A 26,435-nucleotide genomic window follows, 5' to 3' on the forward strand; every position below is an offset into this window, starting at 1 on the left:
ACATTTTTTGATAGCTTTCTATTCCGTTTTTTGGGAGGTAAAATTAACAAAAACCAACAATTCAAGAATTGTTTTTTGAGGTTTTTTTTATGCCGTTCTGCGTGTGGTAAAAGTGATCAGGCAGCATTATTCTTCGGGTCAGTACGTTTACAGCGATACTACACTTACTGTATTTTTTTTTATGTTTTGGCGCTTTTACACAATAAAACAATTTTATAGAAAAAATATTTTTTTTGCATCGCTTTATTCTGAGCGCTATAACTTTTTTATTTTTTGGCTGATGGAGCTGTATGGCGGCTTTTTTTTTGCAGAACAAGATGACGTTTTCAGCGGTACCACCTTTATTTACATTTTGCTTTTTGATCGCATTTTTTTCCCCTTTTTGTTTGGCGATATGATGAAAAAGCATAATTTTTTGCTCCGTTTTTTATTTATTTTTATTACGGTGTGCACAGAAGGAGTTAATTAGTGTGACCGTTTTATAGATTGGGTTGTTTCGGACGCGGCGATACCAAATATGTGTACTTTTTTTGCTTTTGCATAAATATATGGATTTATTGGTTTAATATTTTATTTATTTATTTTTATTTATTTTGTGATTTTTTTTTTAACAGTTTGAAAACATTTTTTTTTACATTTTTACTTAGTCCCTGTATGGGACATTAATTTTTATTTTTCTAATCACTGATCTCATCCAATGTAATAGACATGTATTACATTGGATGAGATCTTTGCCGACTGTTTCACAGTCAGTGTGTCCTGCCAGGCTTCAGCTGCAGGCTGAGCCTAGCAGGACACCATATATGGCAGATCTGGAGGCGGTCATGTGACCTCCAGCTGCCATAACAACGGAAGGTCCTGGAAGCTATCAGGGGGCCGTCGGAGAGGTAAGTTGACGACCCCCTCTCCTCTCACTATCTTCTATATGTCACGATCACTATAGATCGCGGAATATAGAAGAAAGCAAAGGGTTAACATCATTGGGACCTGATCCAATCAGGTCCCGATGATGTCCTCTGTCAGAGCTATCGCTCTGCACTGGAACTTCAGCGCTTGCAGGACCCTGGGGGGTCCTGAGCGCTGCGGGACCACCCACCGTTTTTAAACGTCGGCGCTGCACAGAGCCCAGGCAGCGCCGACGTTTATGTACAGTGGGCGGTCGGGAACCGTTTAAAGCAGTGGGTATTGGGAGTTAATCGAATTATCCTGGGTAGTGCATTCCAAAGAATTGGCTCAGCACGAGAGAAGTCTTGGAGACGGGAGTGGGAAGTTCGGATTATGGAGGATTTTAGTTTTAAGTCATTAGCAGAACGGAGGGCACGGGTAGGGTACTAGACTGAGACGAGGGAGGAGATGTAGGGTGGTGCTGAACCATGGAGAGCTTTGTGGGTGAGATTGATAAGTTTATATTGAACTCTGTAGTGGAGGGGTAACCAGTGGCACAGGGTAGAGGCAATGGTGTAGCGGTTGGCGAGGAATATGATCCTGGCTGCTGCATTTAGGACATATTGGAGAGGGGAGAGTTTAGTAAGAGGGAGACCGATTAGTAAAGAGTTGCAATAGTCCAGACGAGAATGAATAAGAGCTACAGTAAGAGTTTTTGCCGAGTCAAAGGTAAGAAAAGTTCTAACTCTAGAGATGTTTTTGAGGCGTAGATGGCATGACGGAGCAAGTGATTTGATGTGAGGAGTGAAGGAAAGATGTGAATCAAGTATGACCCCCAAGACAGCGGACATGTTGCTGGAGAGTAATGGTGGAGCCACGAACGAAAATGGCAATATCAGGCATAAGTAAGTTAGTGGAGGGAGGAAATACGTGTAGTTCAGTTTTTGACAGCTTCAGTTTTAGACAGAGGGAGGACATAATGTTAGAGATATTGTAATAATGCAGGGGTGATGTCCGGAGAACAGGTGCATAATTGGGTGTCATCAGCATAGAGATGGTACTGAAAACCGAATCTACTGATTGTTTGTCCAATAGGAGCGGTGTATAAGGAGAAAAGAAGGGGGCCTAGGACCCTTAAACTTTGGTTGATGAGGTGATGAAGAGGTAACTAGCCTGATCTGTATGCAATGCATTAAATTACTAGGCTATGTGAAGAGGCTGATCAGCACATCGAAGTTGTCCACTGTAGGATGAATGTTATGCAGCTTTGAGATATACTTCATTTGCTGTGAATTGGAGCATTTTTGTATGCATGAGCTTAAACCTCATAAAGACTCAATAGTTCCATAATTAAGGGGTATTTGTTTTTGTTTGTTTCTTTTTTCAATAAAACCCCAAATCATTAAGCACATATGTTATTTATCAGGGCACATATGACTTGTCAACTGTTGAATGTGACAAGGCAAATACCAGAGACTGGATTTCAGCCAAGTAGCAGCTTGTACTTCTGATCACAATATACTGAAAGGTTGTAAAGATCAAGACATACAATACCTTCATCTCAATTCTTACCTGTAAGAAGTAGAATTGATATGCTCCTGTATTTGCGTATCAGAAAGAAATGCATCATCATCATCCTCATCATCATCACTTGGAATACTTTCATCCGAGTCATAAATGACGCCGCTGTCGGACAGAGGAAGGAAGGGCTGCAACACAATGTAGAGCGATAATGCAGAAAATGCCTCAGCTACAAGACTTCACACAAAGCTTCAGAAAGTCCATTAATATCTGACAAACTCATCATTTTAATTGTAAAGCGCCATAATAATAATAATTGTACCTAGTTCTTGAATATTTTAACCAGTTCAGGACCAGGCTATTTTTTTGAATGTTCAGTTCATGGGGCTTAATTTTCGTCCTTCTATTCCTTTTTATTTAGTTTATGTGATATTCGCAGGAAATATAAAGAATGATAGGAAATGCGGTAAGTGTCTATTTTTTAATTGTTTTTTCAAAACCACAAAAAAAATAAATAAACAAAAACACATTTTAAATTGTGTTCCCCTTTAGGTAAAAATTATTTTTAATCAATTGAATTTTTTTTTATGGGGGTAGGCCTAGGTTAGGATCGGGACACAACATGATAGACCAAGTCAAGCTCAAATGTGCACAGCAGAGGCAAGATGTCAGCAGAGACTGGGGCTAAAGGTACACTACCCGATAATAGCGGACAAAGGCTTATGGGGGGTGGCAAGGAGTTACTGTACAATTACTTGAATGATTACACTGACATCGGGAGCTTCAGTCAAATTCTTTTGGTAATAATAACTTAGCGCTTGCTGTGGTATTTTAAGAAATAGGACAGCACGATGGCAACCATTAAAATAAAAATAAATAAATAAAAAAATAAAAATAAATAAAATATACATAGACACACACACATACATATACATATATATATATATATATACATATATATATATATACATATATATATATATATATATATATATATATATATATATACACATACATACAGGTGCATCTCACTAAATTAGAATATCATCAAAAAGTTAATTTATTTCAGTTCTTCAATACAAAAAGTTAAACTCATATTACATAGAGTCATTACAAACAGAGTGATCTATTTCAAGTGTTTAACAGATATAATGTTGATGATTATGGCTTACAGCCAATGAAAACACAAAAGTCATTATCTCAGTAAATTAGAATAATTAACAAAAAACACCTGCAAAGGCTTCCTAAGCATTTAAAAAGTCCCTTAGTCTGTTTCAGTAGGCTCCACAATCATGGAAAAGACTGCTGACTTGACAGATGTCCAGAAGGTCATTGACACTAAGTAAGCGCAAAGTAAATTTTGCATTTCAATTGGAAATCAAGGTCCCAGAGTCTGGAGGAAGAGTGGAGAGACACACAATCCAAGCTGCTTGAGGTCTAGTGTGAAGTTTGCACAATCAGTGATGGTTTGGGGAGCCATGTCATCTGCTGGTGTAGGTCCACTGTGTTTTATAAAGACCAAAGTCAGCGCAGCCGTCTACCAGGAAATCTTAGAGCACTTCATGATTCCCTCTGCCGACAAGCTTTTTGGAGATGGACATTTCATTCTCCAGCAGGACTTGGCACCTGTCCACACTGCCAAAATTACCAATACCTGGTATAAAAACAACAGTATCACTGTGCTTGATTGGCCGGCAAACTCGCCTGACCTTAACCCCATAGAGAATATATGGGGTATTGTCAAGAGGAAGATGAGAGACACCAGACGCAACAATGCAGACGAGCTGAAGGCTGCTATCAAAGCAACCTGGGCTTCCATAACACCTCATCAGTGCCACAGGCTGATCGCCTCCATGCCACGCTGCATTGATGCATTAGTTGATGGAAAAGGAGCCCCGACCAAGTACTGAGTGCATTTACTGAACATACATTTCAGGAGGCCAACATTTCAGATTTTAAAATCATTTTTCAAGCTGTTGCTATAAAGTATTCTAATTTACTGAGATGATGACTTGTGTTTTCATTGGCTGTAAGCCATAATCATCAACATTAACAGAAATAAACACTTGAAATAGATCACTCTGTCTGTAATGACTCTATATAATACTCTTTGTATTGAAGAACTGAAGTAAATTAACTTTTTGATGATATTCTAACTTCGTGAGATGCAAGTGTGTGTGTGTGTGTGAGTGAGTATATATATATATACATATATACACACACACACATATATGTACACACATTATATATATATGTACACACATTATATATATATATATATATATATATATATATATATATATATATATATATATATATATATATATATATATATATATATATATATATATCATACACAGTACAGACCAAAAGAATGGACACACCTTCTCATTTAAAGATTTTTCTGTATTTTCATGACTATGAAAATTGTACATTCACACTGAAGGCATCAAAACTATGAATTAACACATGTGGAATTATATACTTAACAAAAAAGTGTGAAACAACTGAAAATATGTCTTCTATTCTAGGTTCTTCAAAGTAGCCACCTTTTGCTTTGATGACTGCTTTGCACACTCTTGGCATTCTCTTGATGAGCTTCAAGAGGTAGTCACCGGAATTGGTTTTCACTTCACAGGTGTGTCCGGTCAGGTTTAATAAGTGGGATTTCTTGCCTTATAAATGGGGTTGGGACCATCAGTTGTGTTGTGCAGAAGTCTGGTGGATACACAGCTGATAGTCCTACTGAATAGACTGTTAGAATTTGTATTATGGCAAGAAAAAAGCAGCTAAGTAAAGAAAAACGAGTGGCCATCATTACTTTAAGAAATGAAGGTCAGTCAGTCCGAAAAATTGGGCAAACTTTGAAAGTGTCCCCAAGTGCAGTTGCAAAAACGATGAAGCGCTACAAAGAAACTGGCTCACATGAGGACCGCCCCAGGAAAGGAAGACCAAGAGTCACCTCTGCTTCTAAGGATAAGTTTATCTGAATCACCAGCCTCAGAAATCGCAGGTTAGCAGCAGCTCAGATTAGAGACCAGGTCAATGCCACACAGAGTTCTAGCAGCAGACACATCTCTTCAACAACTGTTAAGAGGAGACTTTGTGCAGCAGGCCTTCATGGTAAAATAGCTGCTAGGAAACCACTGCTAAGGACAGGCAACAAGCAGAAGAGACTTGTTTGGGCTAAAGAACACAAAGAATGGACATTAGACCAGTGGAAATCTGTGCTTTGGTCTGATAGTCCAAATTTGAAATCTTTGGTTCCAACCACCGTGTCTTTGTGCGACGCAGAAAAGGTGAACGGATGGACTCTACATGCCTGGTTCCCACTGTGAAGCATGGAGGAGGAGGTGTGATGGTGTGGGGATGCTTTTCTGGTGACACTGTTAGGGATTTATTCAAAATTGAAGGCATACTGAACCAGCATGGCTACCACAGCATCTTGCAGCAACATGCTCTTCCATCCAGTTTGCGTTTAGTTGGACCATCATTTATTTTTCAACAGGACAATAACCCCAAACACACCTCCAGGCTGTGTAAAGGCTATTTGACCAAGAAGGATAGTGATGGGGTGCTACGCTAGATGACCTGGCCTCCACAGTCACCAGACCTGAACCCAATCGAGATGGTTTGGGGTGAGCTGGACCGCAGAGTGAAGGCAAAAGGGCCAACAAGTGCTGAGCATCTCTGGGAACTCCTTCAAGATTGTTGGAAGACCATTTCCAGTGACTACCTCTTGAAGCTCATCAAGAGAATGCCAAGAGTGTGCAAAGCAGTCATCATAGCAAAAGGTGGCTACTTTCAAGAACCTAGAATATAAGACATATTTTCAGTTGTTTCACACTTTTTGGTTAAGTATATAATTCCACGTGTTAATTCATAGTTTTGATGCCTTCAGTGTGAATGTACAATTTTCATAGTCATGAAAATACAGAAAAATCTTTAAATGAGAAGGTGTGTCCAATCTTTTGGTCTGTACTGTATACATATACACATACATACGCACACACACACACACATGTATTATAGTATAAATGTATGTCTGTGTGTATAATATACTGTATATACACAGATTTACTGACAGACCTTACAGGGCTGCATACAGTTAGGTGTCTTTCTATGGGAGCAGACACTTCCTAAATCTGATACACACGTTTAGTAAGAAGACTTCAATATCATGTCTGCGGGATAAAAACTAAGGCAAAGGGAACAATGTAGATTCATAACCTTCAAATATTTTGTCTGAACAGGGAAGCGGATGATGCACATTGCAGCTACGTCATTAGATACAATTAGCCTCCATGTCTGCTTAATTACTGAATAGATTAAAAATGATGTTCAACTAACAAGACCTCTCATGCCCTCATAACTTCATAAGAATGCCATCCTGACAAACATTGGCTTCTACATCCAGTGGATAAACTAATCTCATTTCACCCACACAAATTCTGTATTGCGTGCAAGCCACGACCAGCTGTAGATGTGCAGAATAATGCAAAAGGTGGGATAGAATATGACACTAAATTTGCAATTCGGATCATTATATCTACCTGAATTATGTTTTAGGTAAGTGTGGAGCAATGCTGCAAAGTAAGAATGCTTTAAAAACTATAAATGTGTTTTTTTTACCAATTAACAAAATACAAAAATGAAATGTACAGCAAGCAGCCCATCATTCACTTAATGTACAATCCCAATTCCCAAAATGTTGAAACGCTGTGTAAAATGTAATGAAAACAAGAATACAATAATCTGAAAATTTGGCTATAAGAGATTTCATTACCAACAGTACATAGAACATGTACACACATAGAACACATAGATGAGAAGGTGAAAGTTAGACATATTTCAATTTCATTTGTAAAAATTAACTATCGTTTATACTCGTGTATAAGCCGACTTTTTCAGCACAATTTTTTTTCCTGAAAAAGCCCCCCCTCGGCTTATACTCAAGTATATACTTACATTCTGGCTGTGGAAGGTTGGTGGTGGGGGGGTTGCGGAGGAGCAGTGCACAGGCAGTAGCCAGCTGCTGCAGCTACCACGAGTGCCCGCAGCAAAAGAAAATGAATATTCACTCTTCTCCATGCCCATGGGAGTAGAGGAGTGAATACTCATTATCCTTAATAGCACACACTGTCAATCGCAGCCACCGGCTTCCTGCTGCGGCACAGCGATCCTCTGTGCCCGCTATTAGAGAGTACGAATATTCACTCCTCCTCACTCCCATGGGCGTGGAGAAGAGTTTAGTAGCCGGCACAGAGGATCGCTGAGTCGCAGCAGGAAGCCGGCGGCTGTGACTGACAGTGTGCGCTATTAAAGGAAATGAATATTCAATCCTCTCCACACCCATAGGCCGGGCATGGAGAGGAGTGAATATCCCCGCAGCTTACCTCAGCGTCTGAGGGCGCATGGCAGTGACGTCATTCGCTGCTTAGATGCTGATATCAGCTGCTGGCAGAACAGAACGCAGCGCTGAAGCAGAGAGAAGGAAGGTGAGTAGAAGTGTTTATTTTTTTCCATGTGTGCAGTGATGGGGGGACCATGTATACCAGGATTGGGGATGAGGGGGGTCATGCATACTAGGATAGGGGGCCATGCATTCCATGATTGGGGATGAGGGGGCCATGCATGCCACAATTGGGGATGAGGGGGCCATGCATACCAGGATTGAGGGATGAAGGAACCATGCATACCAGGATTGGGGGATGAAGGGGCCATGCATACCAGGATTGGGGGATGAAGGGGCCATGCATACCAGGATTGGGGGATGAAGGGGCCATGCATACCAGGATTGGGGGATGAAGGGGCCATGCATACCAGGATTGGGGGGATGAGGGGGCCATGCATACCAGGATTAAGGGATGAAGGGGCCATGCATACCAGGATTGGGGGATGAAGGGGCCATGCATACCAGGATTGGGGGATGAAGGGGCCATGCATACCAGGATTGGGGGATGAAGGGGCCATGCATACCAGGATTGGGGGATGAAGGGGCCATGCATACCAGGATTGGGGGGGATGAAGGGGCCTTGCATACCAGGATTAAGGGATGAAGGGGCCATGCATACCAGCATTGGGGGATGAAGGGGCCATGCATACCAGGATTGGGGGATGAGGGGGCCATGCATACCAGGATAGGGTAATTTACCAGTAGCTGCTGCACTTCCCACCCTAGGCTTATACTCAAGTCAATAAGTTTTCCCAGTTTTTTGTGGTAAAATTAGGTGCACCGGCTTATATTCGAGTATATACGGTAATTTAGAAATTGGCACAGATTAGACTAAATACGCTTTTGTTGTGTGTCCACTGACAAATGCACCAAAAATATGACACACATTAACAATATGATAGAAAATATATCACATTTTATTAATACAATTAAAAGTAATTTATGAGAAAGACAAAAGGGGAAAGGAAATGCGCAACAAAAATGGCAAATGGGCTACATAGGAACAAATGCTCAATAAGAAACAGTGCAAAAAGAAGTCATCTAGTCATATGGCAGGACCTAATGATAGTCGGGGCATGGTACACCCATGTATAGGAACAGTTCCTGATGGCAGTTCCTGCCCAGGAGATGTGGTATGATCAGACCATGTTCCTGCACGGTCAGACACAGCCATTACACAGTACACAGCAGGAGCACATTTATAAGATTATCTCGGTACAGGGACATTTTATTTAAACACATCCAATTGTGGAAGTTATTATTATTCCAAGATCTATTGATTAAAATGAACTTTCACCAATAGAAAACATTTGGTGCATTATGAAAATAAAAATCCATCAAAGAAAACCCAGGACTATTGAGCAGCAAGAATCCTACATCAGGCAAGAATGAGGCAATATTCTTCTCCCAAAACCCAACAATTGGTCTCCTCACTTCCTAGATGTTTACAAACTGTTGTAAAAAGAAGAGTAGAGGCTACATAATGGTAGACATGGTCCCAGCATTTTTAATGTGTTGCTACCATCAATTTCCATCATTTTTTCCCAAAAGAAATAGAAAAATATCTAATGTTCATTTTCCGATCTGTGTTCTATGTTCTATTGTGAATATAATATGGCTATAAGAGATTTCAAAATCATTGCATTCATGTTTTCTTTACATTTTACACAGCATCCCAACTTTTTTGGAAATGGGGTTGTATTAATACAGAAGATTTTTTGGGCTTTGGGTGGTGTAATAATTTATACCGCCCAGTATATATTTTTTCCTATGTACAGTACATTTGAATAGCATAGTCAACTACGATGACGCATGCTAAAAAATAATAAAAATGATAAACTGTCAGGGTGTATGATAAGAGAGGTATAAGGGAAAACGTTTCCCCTTGTGGAGAGTGCCAAGCTGGCTTAAGGAGACTTATAGGCCATTCAAAGCTTCTCTGTGAATTTAAATATGCAAATAGCCCCCCTCAGAGAGGAAGAGTACTTGATCTCTAGCACCATTTATAAATCTCCCTATATTGGCTTGGCACTCTCCACAAGTAGAAACATTCCCCCTTATACCAGTCAGAGTCCTCTCACCTACCCAAATCAAATATCCTGCTTTGCACTCAAGAGGGTAAAACACCCCGAAACACGTGTCTGCAAATGGAGTTTCTGGTTTGACTTTTTATCCTAAGTTATGTGGCAAGTCTTGTTAAATAGTCAATATTGACTTTTAGGATTGGTATATCCAATACATGGCAGTAGAGATCAAGTCCTCTTCCTCACTGAAGAGGCTATTTGCATACTTAAAGAGATAAAATCCTGTGCTCCCAATGTATTATTACTAGTAAGGCTGTGTGCCCACGATGCGGTTTTTAAGCGTTTCCGCAGCAGCAATTCCGCTGCAGAGAGGCTTAAAAAACGCTTGGAAGAAGGTCTCCCATGTTCCCCAATGATAATCCGCATGTGCTGTGCACATGCTGCAGAAATTTCCGCTGCGGATTATCATTGCGCAAAAATGCGCAGCACTACCAATTATTTTGCGGAAGCGCTACGTTTTCGCCGCCATTGACTTGCATTGGAGCGCATGGATTACACATCACTGCATCTGTACATGCGGAATCCAAGCGTTTCAATCTGCGGATGGTACCCAGGTGTGGAGAGGAGGAGACTCTCCTCCAGACTCTGGTACCATAGAACTTGTAAAAAAAAGAATAAAACAAAAAATAAATATTATACTTACCTTCTGATGGCCCCCGGAGTCCTTGTCTCCGCTTGCCGGCAGATCGTGGTGGACTCAAGGACCTGCGCTGATGTCATTTAGTTATGTGATGGGTCACGCGACCGTTGATGTCGGCAGGTCCTTAAATCTACCGTGAGCTGCCGGCAAGCAGAGACAAGGACTCCGGGGGCCATAAGAAGGTAAGTATATATATATATTTTTTTTACCATTCTTTCAGTCACACTTTATAAATCCATGCCGTTTGCATGGATTTATACAGTGTGACCAAGCTGACAAGCACTTTCCAAGTGATGCTAAAATCGCTTGGAAAGCGCTTGACAACCCGCATGCGGAAATGCATGTGAAGAACGCTTCACATCCTCATGTCCCTGGCAGGAATAACGCATGTACAATCCGCATGTACAATCCGCATGCGTTTTTTCTGCCAGGGAGATGCAGAAACGCTCAGGAAAAAATCCGGAGCATTTCTGCATCGTGGGCACATAACCTAAGGCCACATCTTGAATACAGGATCCAGTTTTGGGCTCCACATTTTAAAAAGGATATCCAGAAATTAGAGTCAGTTCAAAGGCGGGCAACTAGATTATTACATGGGATGGAAGGGCTCTCATATGACGAGAGGATGGGAAAGTTGAGCTTGTTTAGCTTAGAAAAAAGCTCTCAGAGGTGATCTCATTTATATGTATAAATATATGTGTGGTCAGTACAAAGGACTAGCACATGATTTATTTCCTTCAATAGGAAAGAGATCTGTACAGTCAGAGCATTCGGGCTGTGGAATGCCCGACCACAAGAGGTAGTGATGGCCGACACTATAACAGCTTTCAAAAAAAGGTCTCGATGCTTTTCTCACAACAAATGGCATTGTGGGTTATAAATTATCTAGCAAAAGAATGTATAACTGGTGGAGAAAGGTTGAACTAGATGGACTTATGTCTTTTTTCAACCTATATATCTATGTAACCATGTCATATATGCGACAAAGCTAGGCTTTGAACATAACGTAATGGAGAGTGTACTGTAAAGTGGTTATTTTGAAGAACAAAAGAGTAAATAATAGATTAACAAATCAACGTACCTTGGCCACAAAATAGTCCCACATGCTTAGCTCTGGGGGAATGAACTTCTCTTTGTAGGTTGGCCTCTCGGCAGGAACTGGCGGTGGGGTAGCAACGTCCTTCACTGGTCTACCGGGCACCAGCATTCTCATATTGAAGCGTCTGCGATGCTTGTCTATTTCTTCGGACAGGGCTGGAATCGCTGGAAGAAAAGAAGATCTTAAACCTCTACTAAGGTGCAGTATATGGCATCCCTGTATTTCTTACTACAGAGCATGCAGAATAAGGCAACCAGTTAAAGACTTGCAATAGTGATGTACAGAGATATAGATAGGAGCAGTGAGAATCTAACACAGACGGGTCATTTGGTCTATTGTTACATGCAGTAACTACAAGGTGCTTTCACGTGGCAGTCGTAGAAGGAATTGCAAGCACGGCAATTATCACACTGGTTTCTCACCACACACTTGTAACTCCTGCCCGTTATCAATAACAGAAGCAATGTTTTTAGTGTTAAGTAAAGCACTTTCTGCAGCAAGTTGCTCCTCATTTGGCAATAGAGCACATTGGGGTATCTGCACATCAGAGCTCTTGGTTCCCCCTGGATGAGATACACCAGTTTTGGACAGATCAACAAATCTTCTACTCCATGGTTAAGTAACACATAGGAGAGTCATTTCGTATAATTGTGTTAACTAAAACTTATCAGTACTGTATGGGGAAAAACAGTGGAGACAGTACCTGGAATACTCTCTGGTGGTTTTCTTGGTTTCACCACAAGTTTAACGCCACCTCCAAAAACCGCTGCCCACATCCGGTTGTTCAGAGGATGAGCAGCGAGACGAAACAGTTCGGAGCTAGAGTCAGTAGCGAGGGCGTGGATCAGCAGGCTCACATAGACCGCTACAACCGCTTCACACAGCAACACATTCAGCTTAGGCTGGTCCTCATCCTGGGCCGTGTTTAGTAGGTTTATTAGAGAGCTAACCCCTGAAAAAGTGAAAAACAAAATGAAAAAAACGAAACAAAAAAAAAACAAACCCGGATTATATATGTATTGTAATGCAGCGGCTTGCTTGGCATTACGGTAATGGTCCAGGATGTGTTTTGGCCGACCATGTACCTTCCCCCTCAGGTGACTGGTCACATGACTGTGACAGAGTGCAGGTCCTGTGCACACAGAATGTCTGATCACATGACTGTGACATCAGCACAGGTCCTGTGGGTGTGTACTACAGGATACATAAACCCTGGTAGTCTTGACACAGGGGGGTGTGTGTGTAAGGCGTGAGGCCTGTTCCTGTGTGGGACACAGCTAGAGTGTGAGGCCTATTGAAGCCTGGTGAAGCCTGAAAGGCAGAGGCTGGATCCTTAGCTGTGTAAGCGATCCCAGTAGCCTTGGAGGGCCAGAGGCTTGGAAGGCAAGAGCCTGAAAGGCAGAGGCTGGATGTTGGCTGTGTAAGCATACCAGTAGCCTTGGATGGTACGAGGGCTGGAGACCCCCATCTGGGAAGCCGTAAAGCCACAGTGGTGGCAGAATAAACCTGAAGCAGCTAAAACCCACCAAAGGTAAAAACACTGCATTATATGGACATTTATGTTGTTGCCTAGCTGAGGGCTGTAACTGGAGCCAAGTGGACGTGACTGTCGCTGGAAAGGCTCCCGAATGTTATGTGTTTAATATGCCGGTGAGCCACTAAGATGGACTGTGTGATAAGCAGTTATGAAGTGCAATAAACTGCTGAAGTGTGAAAACTGAAAAACGTGGCTGGTGTGCTTTAATTGACCCGGTGCAGCAAGTATCCCCCAGTATGATGACTAGCGCTGATTTACACTATACAAACAAATAATAGACGAAGCACAAATCCGGTCACTAGTGTTTACAGAGGTGCCCACCTGTCTGTGACATGGCTGCAGCAATGTAGGGGTACGCCATCATAAACTGCAGGCTCAGTGAGACAGGGAGATGCTCATTTACAAATCTATTCACCAGGGTGTATATATACATAGCAATGCCCGCTTATTCTAAAAGAATTGGAGGCCAAAATTAAAAGGGAAATCTCAAAGCAATTCCTTTAACCCCTTAAGGACTAGCTGACGTTTTGTACATTTACCAGACGAAAGCCAATATATTCATAGCTTTAGTGACATAGAATTGATGGTAGGTGACTGAGGGGTACAGCTTAGCTAAAGGCCAGGGTAACATTTGTATATTTCCTATTAGAGGGAAAGCAGGAGCCAATGTCCTGCTGTAGTCGGTTAACTAAGGCTGGCTATACAACAGCTTTTAGAGAGCCAAAAATCACTGATTTGAACCATTTTGCCATATCGGCATGAATAAGTTTGAAGACGGCCGACTAAAGACAGTTTCTTGGCAAATCTTATATTGCCATGTTGGATTCTTTTGTTGTCAGGTGCTGTAGTTGGATAGCCACTTGTACCAAATAAAAGATCTGCATCTCCTCGACACAAAACAACAGGCCAAACAGCATAACTTATAGCTTTACTGCCCTAAACAAAAACCTTCACTGACAAACATGTTTAGAAAATGACCACCTGAAACCCTAAAATATGATCGCCTGGACAGCCAGAGGCCCATTTTCCATGAAGACTTATTCTTTATTGGAATCATTAATACTTCAGCTACTTAAGAGCATAAAAGATCTAAATGCTGCAGTCCAATGGGCCAGTCACTAGCTGGAAGTGAGGTTTCCTATAGTTAACAGATGAATGCAGTAATTAATGTTCTTACCTGGCCACAAGGCAGGGGGTGTATTTGGAGTAGCGTGTTCTTCAATGCTTTCTGTTCGAAGTCTCCTACGCTCACTTAGGAGGAGGCCTTGGTAAACCATTCCTGTGAACTGATTTGCATCTGTTTGACTGCTGCAGAAAATGAATGAGAAAAGAACAGAACACATAAATAACAAGAAGCCCCCCGCTTCTCATGCAGATTTTTAGATCTGACAAAGCAGATCATTACCGACTGCTATTTTTCTTTTAAATCAAGGGGGTACTTTTTTTTATTCTTGCATCACAGTGCACTCTTGATACACTACTCTCAGGTAGGCATTAGGTACCGTTCACACAGGTACTAGATTCTTGTATCAAAACAATGTGACGTTTATTTTTCACAGGTTGCACAGTACCAAAACAAAAGCATAAACATAAACCCCTAGCATTGTCCAGGTGCTAACTAAACAATACAAACCCTGGCTACTTCAGACCACGCTGAGCTAGTCCCAGTTCGGTCAAACAAAACTGCTATCGTCCATAGCAACCACTGATACTTCCAGATTGGTGCATACGGCCTGTGCAGTCTCATCAAGAGATTCTAGTCTGTCTCTCTTTAGCTCCAACACAAATCCAATCTGCTCAGCTTCTCCAGCAGACTGAGTTCGATGAACATGTAGCCTGGTTATATGCAAAGCTAGGCCAGGTGTACCTAACCAGACTCTGTAGAACTAAGATTTACCCTAGCCTACTGGTATTGCTAATTATATTAAATAAGAGCTGGGTGGGACTGGCCGATCCCATACCTCCAGTTCTAGGCCTTGGGGTGGCCTATTTAAGGCAGCTGCCTCATTCAGGGTCTGTGAGTGAGGGTGGAAAGACCTGTGATCCTGTGCAGATTTATGTGGAGACCTTTGTGAGCTTGTACATCTGTGAGACTGTTTATTTTATGTCATACTGTTTTTTGCCAGAGAAAGGCTGTTTTTTTCTGCTTTGGGTGAAGATTTATGGATGGACTGCAATAAATCCACCTCTTACGCACCCAACAATTTCGTACCTGTGCCTACCTCAAATCACATATATTGTACCAACATCTCTGGAGCAGATATGGCTGCTCTAATAGGTATACTAATGGATCACTCACATTGTTTTATTTTTGATCCATGTTTCATCTCCATTTTTTGGGAGCACTTGCGTCATGCATAAAATATGAGCTTGTTAGATAACCCTTTAAACAACTTTGCAGAAATGCACACACAAAAGATGAAAGCCTGAGCTGAAAAGCCTTTAATCAAGGTCAACCCTTCACAGACCTGAGAGTACTGTCCTTTTGCCTTGTGCGCTTTGTATCTGAAGCTACTAGATGTGAGCTCCATTGACTGTTCTTGCAATCCTACTAAAGGATGTCAGATAGAAGATGCGGCCACTTCTCAATCAGCTAATGAAGCACAAAGAATGGCGAGAACCGTCATTTATGTGAGCAGTACGGGAACACAGCACTAATGCACAGATGGTTGCTTCTTTTTCAGCTCAGCAGTACAGTGTAAAAATAAAAAAAAAATATTAGGCTGATGACATGGGATTTTGTTATTTATACTCGACACCAGAGGCGCACAAGATTAGGCTCCCACATAGTGCAGGTTTTTAGGATCTTCACTTGTAGATACAGCTGGATCTAAAAACATAATATTTTCACATGATCTCATTTTCAAACAAGTGAAACCAAGGTTATTGCCGAAACCAATTGTCTTCATACATATAAGTGACTGTTCACACTTATTTTATTGGTACATGTACCAAAGGTGTAACCTGAACATAAGCAAAAGCATGCCATTGGGAACTTGTCTATACATTTCCATTCTGTACTGCGTCCCTGTGCACAAAAGGACCAAAAGAGAGCTCTTAAAGGGAATTTGTCAGCAGGATTTCACCCCCCAAACTATTTATATGTTCATTTATATGTTCATGTAGCTCTTTCAAGGACAATTCCAGCAATACCTTTACATGGCCAGTCTTTTCCTCAGTCATCGAGAAATCAGCCTTTGAATTGATATGCAAATAAGGCTGTAGATCTGAAGCCTCTGTCACTCCAGCTCTATTCCCAGTCCAGCACAGCCTCTTCCTACTTGACTGACAGTATCTATGCTGTGTTACCTAAGGCAAAGGAGCAGTCAGTCAAGGCGGATGAGGTAACACTGAGCAAGGAATAGAGCTGGAGTGACAGAGGCTTCATATCTACAATAGATCTACAGTCTCATTTGCATATCAATTCAAACACTCATATCTCAGTAATGGAGGAACAGACTGGCCATGTAAAGGTATTGCTGGACTTGTCTTTGAAAGAGCTACATGTGCATATAAATTGTTTGGGGCCTGAAATCCTACTGACCAATTCCCTTTAACATAGGTTCATCCTGTAAGATCTCAAGGATAAGTCCGGCGTATAAGCAGGGTTAATCTATTGGATTCATATTATAAGAGCTTGCTACATATGGAGCAGAAAAAGGCAAAATTCCCACTGAGTTCACTTTAACAAATACAATAAGCTTCTTTCCATTTTGGCACCGCAGTAGGACAATATAATAGCGCACATGGGCATCTAGGGAGAATAAAAAGCCTGTGTGCTTTTTTTTTATAATATTCTTTAAAGAAAATAAATACAAATCAAGATTTTGCTTCCAGATGGTTTAACTTCCACTAATAACAAAATTAAAAACTTAATGCGCATACTTTACAGTTCATTCTAATGAAAACTATAAAACATGGGAGATCTTAATTTACCTGTAGCTGTGACTGTCACAAAGCGCTTGGTATATCGATGCAGACAGTGAAGCCGCCAACAGATGAAGTGTGTAAACCTAATGGGGAAAAATGCAGAGAAAGCTATAGAGAGTGGTACCTTATATCAACTCTCCTGACATGACTGTTACAGTGAATATGTTTGCCATAAAACAATAATGCTGGAGTGAAGGGACAATAATGCTGGAGTGAAGGGACAATAATGCTGGAGTGGGGGTGGTGGGACGCAAGTAAAACCCGGGTTGGGGGGCTAGGGAGGGGAGTACGATAAGGGAGACAATAACGCTATGGGGTGGAGGGAGGGTGATAACAGTGAGCAGGGACAATAACGCTGCGGAGGTGGGACAATAACGCTGCGGGGGTGGGGAACAAAAGCACTGGGGAGTGGTATAATAACACTGAAGGACGAGCCTTATCAATAGGGCATTTCCTTACATCGTTAACACCGACGGCATTTATTGGACAAAGTCTGACTGTGAAGTTATTTGCGGGCTTTCTTTACCTTTGGATCCTGGTTGTCTGGGTGTGGAGGATTCTTCATCTGTACAATGGTATAGAGAATGTCATGAATATGATTATTTAGGTAAAGCACAGGATTAGCAATCACGGTCTTGGTCACAGCAATGCTCGCTGATAGTAACGGAAGTGTTGTAGGTAGAGGAAGCGGAGACTGAAGCTGCTTCACTGTTGTTTCCTAAGGGTACAAGAAGAAAATTACTGAGCAATCCATGTGCGAACATCTTATTGTGAATATATGTCTGTATTGAGAAAGCTTGTTCTCATGAAACTAAGCGTTTTAACAACGGTTATACGTATCTGGTGGAAGTCCCCCTCCGATGTGCAGCATCATCATCGCCTAGTTTTATTGTTCAGGTGTTGAGTATTTGCACGTGCAATTATTGATGAAATAATTGGAGTATGATAATTGCTTACTGACATTTAGGCTCTGTTCATATGGGTTTCCCTGCTTTTGTTTTTTTTTACAGAATCCAAGACAGATCGTTAATCATTTCTATTTTACCCATATTGACACTAACCCTACAAAAGTGACAAAAACCTGACGAAAAAACTCAGAGTCTGAACAGTGGCTTAAAGGGAATTTGACATCACATTAGGGACCCAAAGGATAATAATCATATTCTAATCTATGTGAGAACAGTGATATATGTTTTATATGTTTAATCACCCAGGTGTCATTGCAATTTACCTGCAAAAGGCATGAACAGCGCATGTCCATCATCCTGTAAACATGCCCACTCCTCACCTGCGCTCTGCCCTGCCTAATGAATATACGTATTCCAGTTTAACTGCTCCCCACTGTGTCTAGCCAAGCATGTGCAGGATTTCTAGGAGACTGGATTGTGATGTGGGCGGCAAGACGTGCTAGCGAGTGAAGAAAGCTGGGCGGGAATGGCAGTGGTGCATTTGAAGAACTAGGTGGCACAAGAAGAACATGGAGCAGAATACTTATTGCATCAGTGCGTGCTCACTTAGCAGGAAGGATTACAGCTGGGCTAAAAGGAAGAAAAAAAGAGAGGAAAAAAGAAAAATATAGAGAAAGGTAGAGAGTGAAAGCGAGCGAGAGCAAGTAGGAAAAAGAACAGAGGAAAAAGAAAAAAATGGAAAAAGGAAAAGAGAAAAAGGTAAAGAATAAAAGAGGTAAAACCAAAACAAAAGAGAAAAAAAAGAGGAAGGTAAAAAGAATGAAAAAGAATAATAAAAAAAAAAAACGAGGAAAAAAGTAAACGAGAAATGGAAAGGGAGAGAAAAGGAGAAAGAAAGGGAATGACAAGGTGTAAGGCAAAGAAAAGGACATCACAAGAGAGAAAGAACAAGAAAGAAAAGAGAATGGAAAAGGGGAAAGGAAAAGAAAGGTAAATAGATACAGTAAAAGAGAGGTAAAAAGTCTGAAACATGAAGCAAAAGGGAGGGAAAAGAATTTTGCACAGTGGCTGTCTGCTGTACTGAACCTCCTCCATATTCTGTACAAGTTCATCTGAGTGTATTGGAAAATATTGTGTCATAATGACAAACATTTTCAAATTTATTGGAAAATAATCTGATTGGATCTGACTGAATGAAAATGTTTTGATCTTGCAATTGTGCAGTTACCGGGGTACTCCAGAGAGATACAAATTTGTGTATTGTCCCTGCCCTCAAACCATAAAGATGAGATGCCCAGTGCCTATTAGCTTTAGAATACTTGTGATTCAGTGTGACAGCAGCTGCTCCTCACTGCTCCCCCCTCTCATCTGGGACATTACGTCACACAGCAGTGTGATGCACCTCCCTGTGAATAACAGCCAGCCTGAGAAGAGGGAGCGAGGCCACACCCCCTGTTCTATGCAGAGAAACAGCTATTATCAGAAGACTGAGGGAGGGTTGAGCAGTGAACAGCAACTCCTGTCACACCAGCCCCCTGATAATATCTGCCTGTCTGCAGTTCAAGGTGAGGGGGCATGGCCTGCTCCCTGCTAGTAGCCCTGCAGTGAAGGAAACATTATCAGGGGCCTGGCTACTACTAGAAGCTGGTTGGGGGGCAGGCCACACCCCCTCATCTCCTGCTGCAGTGAAGGAGCCATCAGGAGCTGGCTGCTGCTATTAAAAGCCAGGAGCAGGCAACACCCCTTCTTCTTGGACTGGCTATTACTCCCAGCGGGGAGCTGTACACCGATGTGTGATGTAATGTCCCAGACGGGAGGGGGGGGGGAGCAGTGAGGAGCAACTCCTGTCACACTGAATTACAAGTGTTCTAAACATAATAGAAGTGCACTGGACAGCTCATCTTTATAGTTTATGATTGCAGGGACAGTACAATATTTTTTTTTATCTCCCCAGAGTACCCCTTTAATGATTCCTCAAATATTGCAACACACACAAAGCACCATGGCACTACCTGCTGAGACTCTTGTAATAAGAACTTCAGCTCCATTCTTACAGAGGCCAGGCCACCTCCCTGCGCCCCATGTAAACTGCAGTAGCTCAAGAAAACTCGGAGAAGAGCCTGGTTCTTTTGTAACCACCATTTCCGCTTTTCAGAATGCTCCCGCTTAGCTTGTAATCTCCGGCGTTCAATTTGATGTCGCTCATAGGATCCTATATCAGATTTATCTTGAAATTCATGACAGTCCAACATATCTTCGGGCGGAGGAGTCTCAATTGTGAAGTCTTTGCTATCAGTTTCATGGTTGAATATTTTGTGCATTGCAGCTATCTCTTTTTCCAGCCAATTATACAGCTGGAACCTTAGTTTTCCTCCATCTACTTCATGTCCTGTAGCCAACGTCCTCAGTTCTGTCATAAGAATCTTCAAGCAAGCCCTAAACTTAAGCTGTTCTGCAATTACGTCAACTTCATTCATGGTTGGTATGGAGTTGTCAATGGTTGGTGTTTCAGAACTGACATCTTTTGGGCTTTGATCCATTGGCTCCAAATTTAATCCTTTTAACACCAAACCCTCATCGTCCTCTTTGTCGCTCTCCTTATCCGCTCCCCAATCCAGCTGAAGTGGCTCATCCTCAATCTTAATAAGTGGAGAGCCCCAGTCAAAATCGTTTACAGACTCTTCAAGATGTGGCTGCTTTACCGATGCTGCTGCTGGGGCGAACCATCCTGACTCACTCCCGTCTTCCAAGTGACTTTTTCCAATAAAAGTGTCTATCCCAACAGATCCCACACTTAGAAGATCTTCATTAATCATTGATTTACTAAGCTTTGGAATCTTAGACAAAACTTCTAAAGCTAGAACTGGACATCCTACTTTGAAGTGAGCATTTGCAGTGGTAAAAAATAATTTCCTTTCAATAAGATTTATTTCATCCACATAGTTTTTGTCGGTTTTCAGACCGCCTGTAGCAAGAGCAGCCTCTGGAGTAGCGAAACGACGACGGATTAAAAGAGGGTGAGTACGAAGGTAGTTATAAAAGCTGAACACCACAGGATTGCATGATTTAACTAGAACTGAAAAAGAAAGAAAAATATTACAGTGATTAACCATATTAGAGCACAGTTCGAGTATGCTCACACATTGCGCTCTATTGACAAAAATGAAGAAGGCATTAAAATAATACAAGTGGAAAAAAACAAGCGTGTGCCTGAGATTGTAGAAATCTCATTGATTATGCTGGTACTGTAAAACACTGATTATGATGGTACTGTAAAACACTGATTACGATTATGCTGGTACTGTAAAACACTGATTATGATGGTACTGTAAAATGTATTTTACGCTCGAAAATATGAAGCGTAAAAACCACCCAGTAAAAAACACCATGTGTGAACATGCCCCTAAACCCAGATTAAAAAAAACAAAACATCATATTTGTATTTTTTTCCCCCACAATGTAATCGAATATAAAACACACACAAGAAATATATGAAAGCGGTTTGATGCTGTCTTGCACTACCTTACATTAAAGTGAACCTGTCACCATGAAAACACAGACTTATCTGCAGAATGTTATAGAGCAGAAGGAGCCGAGAAGATTGATATATAGTTTTGTGGAAAAATATTCAGTATAATCTGTTTTTATCATGTAACCCTCTGTTCTTTCTGGGATTTTTGGTCCAGTAGGAAGCCCTATCAGTGACTGACAGCTATGAATGTATGCACACTTATACAAAGCCAGCTGTCAGTCACTGATGGGACCACCCACTCGACTAAAAATCCCAGAAAGAGCAGAGGGTTACATGATGAAAACAGGTTATACTGAATATTTTCTCCTAAAACTATATAGCAAACTGCTCAGTTTCCTCTGCTCTATAACATGATGGCTATTGGTTGGACTGCATTTTCATGGTGACAGGTTCCCTTTAAAAGGGGTTGTCCAGCCTTAGAAGCTACAAGTCTGCAGTCACTATATGACTGCAGACTTATGAATCCTCACATCGTGTGCACTGCACGCTATGAGGATTCTCTGGTGCCGGTGCTAGGAGCATGACCGCAAGTATGTGATTTGCATAGATGTGGTCACAGGCCGCCTAGATGTGGACAAGTGTATTGAGTGAAGCTAAACACGTCTAGTCAGAATATGGTGGGAAGTATGCAAATCACACACCTGCAGTCACATGACCCCCCGCGCCAGAGAATCCTCACAGTGAGCAGTGTGCGTGCTGTGAGGATTCACAAGACTGTAGTCACAGAGTTAATGTGGACTTGTACCCTAAGGCTGGAGAACCCCTTTATGTGCATCTGAACTCACAGAAGGTCTTTATTTTATATTTGTAGACAATAACAATTTAAAACGATTTAGCTGAAAAATATATGTTAATAAATGTACAAAATGCTTGCTAAAAGGGAAATATACTTACTAGGGATCTCATCATCTTCTTTGGGGGTTTGCTCCAATAACGTATCCAGTGCCTTAGTGTGGTCTTTCATTATCCAGTAGGCAATACTCCGAAGGAAAGGGTCGGGATGTAGCTTCGAACAGCTAAATCCTGAGCCATCTTTCTGACAGCCCAGTACTCTTTCATAGAGGAGAGACTCATATGTAGAAGAGGTGTCAATTTCGGACTCATACAACCTAGCAATAACCAACGCCAGCTGAACATCTTCCATTTTTTCTAGACAGACCTAAAAGCAAAAATAAAACTTTACACTGGATACAACTCCCCAAATGCAATATCTGTATTAAAAAGACATCTACAACAATGGTAAAACAATGGTACCCATATACCTCAATGGCATCCTTTAGGGAACCAGCTAATAAAAAGAAAGCTGCAGACTGCTCAAAGCGCTGCTTGCCAAGCAGGGAGAATGCGTTCTTTAAGGCGGCTTTTCTCCATCGATCCTCTTTAAAATTATGGCTAAAGAATTGTGTCATCTTCTCATCATGCTGTGACCTGCAAGAAAAGTTTCAGAATTTAACTTGGAGTTTATGCTGCTAAGGATGAAAAAATGTTTATTAAAGACATGGAAGAAATAAAAGTGTTTGTTTTATGCTTGTAAATATTGCTAATTTATAAATGCATCTGACTAACCATTATAGTGTTTAAAGGCAATGGACGCCTTCGTCACTGAATTTTTTTTTTACACTGCTGATGGTTAACCCTTTAAAAATCAAGGACTATTTCATTTTTGCACATTAATTTTTTTCCTCCATTCTTCCAAGAGCCATAGTTTGTTTTTTGTTTTTTTTACATAGACGTACGAGGGCTTGTTTTTTGCAAAAGGAGTTGTACTTTTGAATGACATCCTTCTTGAAGACTGGGATGTTTCGTTCCCTCTCCACACATTGATCTGCCATTTACAACCTCCCTAGTATCTCTAATACAGATAAGGAAGGGTGATAGCAAAGATCCAACACACGCAGAAGTAGCGCACTGTCATATCAGAAGCAACAGCACAACAACACAGCAAGAAGCAGGGTGCTGTAATATCAGAATCTGCAGCACAACAACACAGCCAGAAGCAGCGTGCTGTAATATCAGAAGCAGCAGCACAACAACACAGCCAGAAGCAGCAGCACAACTCCCCAGCCAGAAGAAGCGCGATGTCATATCAGAAGCAACAGCACAACAACACAGCAAGAAGCAGCGTGCTGTAATATCAGAAGCAACAGCACAACAACACAGCCAGAAGCAGCGTGCTGTAATATCAGAAGCAGCAGCACAACACAGCCAGAAGCAGCAGCACAACTCCCCAGCCAGAAGAAGCGCGCTGTCATATCAGAAGCAACAGCACAACAACACAGCAAGAAGCAGCGTGCTGTAATATCAGAAGCAACAGCACAACAACACAGCAAGAAGCAGCGTGCTGTAATATCAGAAGCAGCAGCACAACACAGCCAGAAGCAGCAGCACAACTCCCCAGCCAGAAGAAGCGCGCTGTCATATCAGAAGCAACAGCACAACAACACAGCCATCTGGTGTCGCAGTTACAAGTGCCCAGGCAGTACTAAACACTACTTGGACCCTCCTCTCTGCTCCTGAATAACAGTACTTTAGTGGTTCTCTGATTGGATACTACAATCAGCACTCCAAGAAAAGAGATGGAAAAACTGCAATCTGGGTAAGAAAGTAATCACATATGAAGATGTTGTAGCAGTTTCTTGTGCAAAGCACACTAGATACGTTTTTCTTGCCTTTGCTTTTTAAATACACTAGTGTTTCCTCTTTAAAAACTGCCCAAAACACTACATGCGTGACTCCAGCTTTGAGGCTACCATACACATTAGATAGCAGTGAGCCTAACGATCATTCAGCTTATAGCCAATCTCTTCCGCCTCCCTCAAACATGTATATTTTTCTCAGCTGAACTTTCATGTATTTTTAAAGGGGAGAGTGGAGGCAGGCAATAACTTAGATCCAGTAGAGCAAAAGGCCTGGGTGTTAAAATTCACACTGCCCCTGATACACAGAAATTCAGCTACCAACATGCTACACAAAAGCCAGCTCTGATTATGCAGTGTTGTGTCCACACTATGTGTAGCACCCAGAGAGGAAACCTGCATCAGGGGCTACATCTGTTTCTTTGTTTATACAGGAACATCTACAGACAAAGAATCTATAAAGAGGCTTATGTGGAAATTCAATTTTAACTTTGTTATATACAATTTAATTGCAGACTACTTGCCTGAATAAACCCCAGAGAACAGCCTTCTTCTTCATTGCTAGGTAGAAAATTGCAGCATCTAATGGATCACTGTTTCTCTGAAATGATGCTTTAGCAACCTATGAAACGGGTACATTCAAATCAAATACATGAGATGTCAAAATAATCAAAAAACGTATAATTCCCATACAATAATACTTGGCATTCCTAGGCTGACAAAAGATGTAGAAGTTGCATGGCTTATAAGCCCTCCTTACACTGGAATGCCAGGCATGTCACTCTCCACAAGGAGAAATGTTACCCCTTGGACCCAAGTCAGAAGCCTCTCATGCAGTCAAATCAGATCTCATGCTTTGCGCTGAGGAGGGACAACACCCCAAAACACGTGTCTGCAAATTGAGTTTCTGGTTTGGCTTTTATCCTAAGTCATGTTGCAAGGCTCGTTAAAGGGTTGATATTGACTTTTAGGATTGCTACTTCCAATAGGTGGCACTAGAGTTCAAGTGCTCTTCCTCTCAATTTGCACACCGAATATACTGGACACACAGCTCGAGTCCAGTGTATTCCTAGGGAGAGATCTCCCCCTACCCTCCTCACAGTGATTGACAGACTGCTGTGTATACAGATATATAGCAACCAGCCATCAATTGCTGGCCTGAGGGGCAGGGAGTGCTCCCATCATGAATACTCTGTCCATATAGTGTATGTGCAGTAAGTTTTACTATGAAACCATAGAAGTGCAGAGTATTAGTTAATACATCTTCTTAATCAATTTTTTATTAAAGTGTATTTTATTCAATAGGCATTACCTTTTCTATGCATCTGCGGAGAGTGTTGATATTCCGCACCCACCACCCAATTCCCATGGCTCTGAGTTCAGACCACTGTGGATCACCCTTCTGAATCGCTGGGATCATGTTGATTAATTCTTCTTCAGCCTCGGAGTGAAAGGCCCATGCAAAATGACAAGTGGATAACCCTGCAGAATAAGTGACAGACATTTAATTATTAAATCAGCAATGAACATGCCAACATGTAATAGACTGATAAAGCAAGCAGACAAGACACCGTCATGACAGGGGAAATAATTGCAGGATAGCATGAAAGCTTTGGGTTTGTAGGATTTTAAAAAAAAGTTATTTCCTATACAGGTTATTATAATATCTGATGCCATGGACAATGGCAGGACCTTCAGTTTACAGCGAATGAAAAATTTCATTTTCTTCCACAATCGTATGGTTTTTATATACTAACAAGCCTCGAGTACCTGGAGATCAATTGAAATGAATGGTTCTATGCCAACAGACCAGCCTTTTTGGATGTATACTTACATTGGCAAAAAATAATAATTTACCAGTTTCTCTCGACACTTGGGGAATAATCTAATTGTGAAATTGGGCTAAGCAAGTACCTTTTGTGTAAAGATAAAAATCACGTTACCTTGGTGGAGCAGCTGAAGACGGTACAATGGAGGAAGGGACGTTAGCAGACACGTGTGCAGCCTCATCGCCAACAAGTACCTCAAGCCACATTCGTCAAGGTTGTCTCCTCCTACAAATGCAAGGAGTGTTGTTATCGCCATGTTCCAGTGGTGAACTAATAAACCATATGGAGATCCATACCGGGTTCTCCTATACAGTCTATGAGAGCTGTTCTACCACAGGGACTGATTGAGCATCTCTCTCTGGCCACATTAGGCCATTTT

At 41.5% G+C, this 26,435-nt stretch overlaps 1 protein-coding gene across 1 annotated transcript in view; it reads right to left on the reverse strand.

Annotated features, from left to right (window-relative positions):
- Positions 1-26,435, reverse strand: part of DMXL2 (Dmx like 2) — a 152,504-nt gene that overhangs the window by 37,338 nt on the left and 88,731 nt on the right. Inside the window, exons 15-26 of the mRNA XM_073654720.1 lie at positions 26,171-26,281; positions 25,540-25,709; positions 24,752-24,849; positions 22,854-23,019; positions 22,486-22,750; positions 20,072-21,135; positions 17,678-17,869; positions 17,158-17,234; positions 14,399-14,529; positions 12,388-12,636; positions 11,667-11,848; positions 2,458-2,594 (exon numbers count right to left, since the gene is read on the reverse strand). Of these exons, the coding sequence (XP_073510821.1) occupies positions 2,458-2,594; positions 11,667-11,848; positions 12,388-12,636; positions 14,399-14,529; positions 17,158-17,234; positions 17,678-17,869; positions 20,072-21,135; positions 22,486-22,750; positions 22,854-23,019; positions 24,752-24,849; positions 25,540-25,709; positions 26,171-26,281 (2,842 nt within the window). The remainder of the gene's footprint in view (positions 1-2,457; positions 2,595-11,666; positions 11,849-12,387; positions 12,637-14,398; positions 14,530-17,157; positions 17,235-17,677; positions 17,870-20,071; positions 21,136-22,485; positions 22,751-22,853; positions 23,020-24,751; positions 24,850-25,539; positions 25,710-26,170; positions 26,282-26,435) is intronic.

Source organism: Phyllobates terribilis, unplaced genomic scaffold, assembly GCF_046119375.1.
Source record: "Phyllobates terribilis strain yellow unplaced genomic scaffold, ASM4611937v1 Scaffold_11__3_contigs__length_659146591, whole genome shotgun sequence".
Classification (NCBI taxonomy): Eukaryota; Metazoa; Chordata; class Amphibia; order Anura; family Dendrobatidae; genus Phyllobates; species Phyllobates terribilis.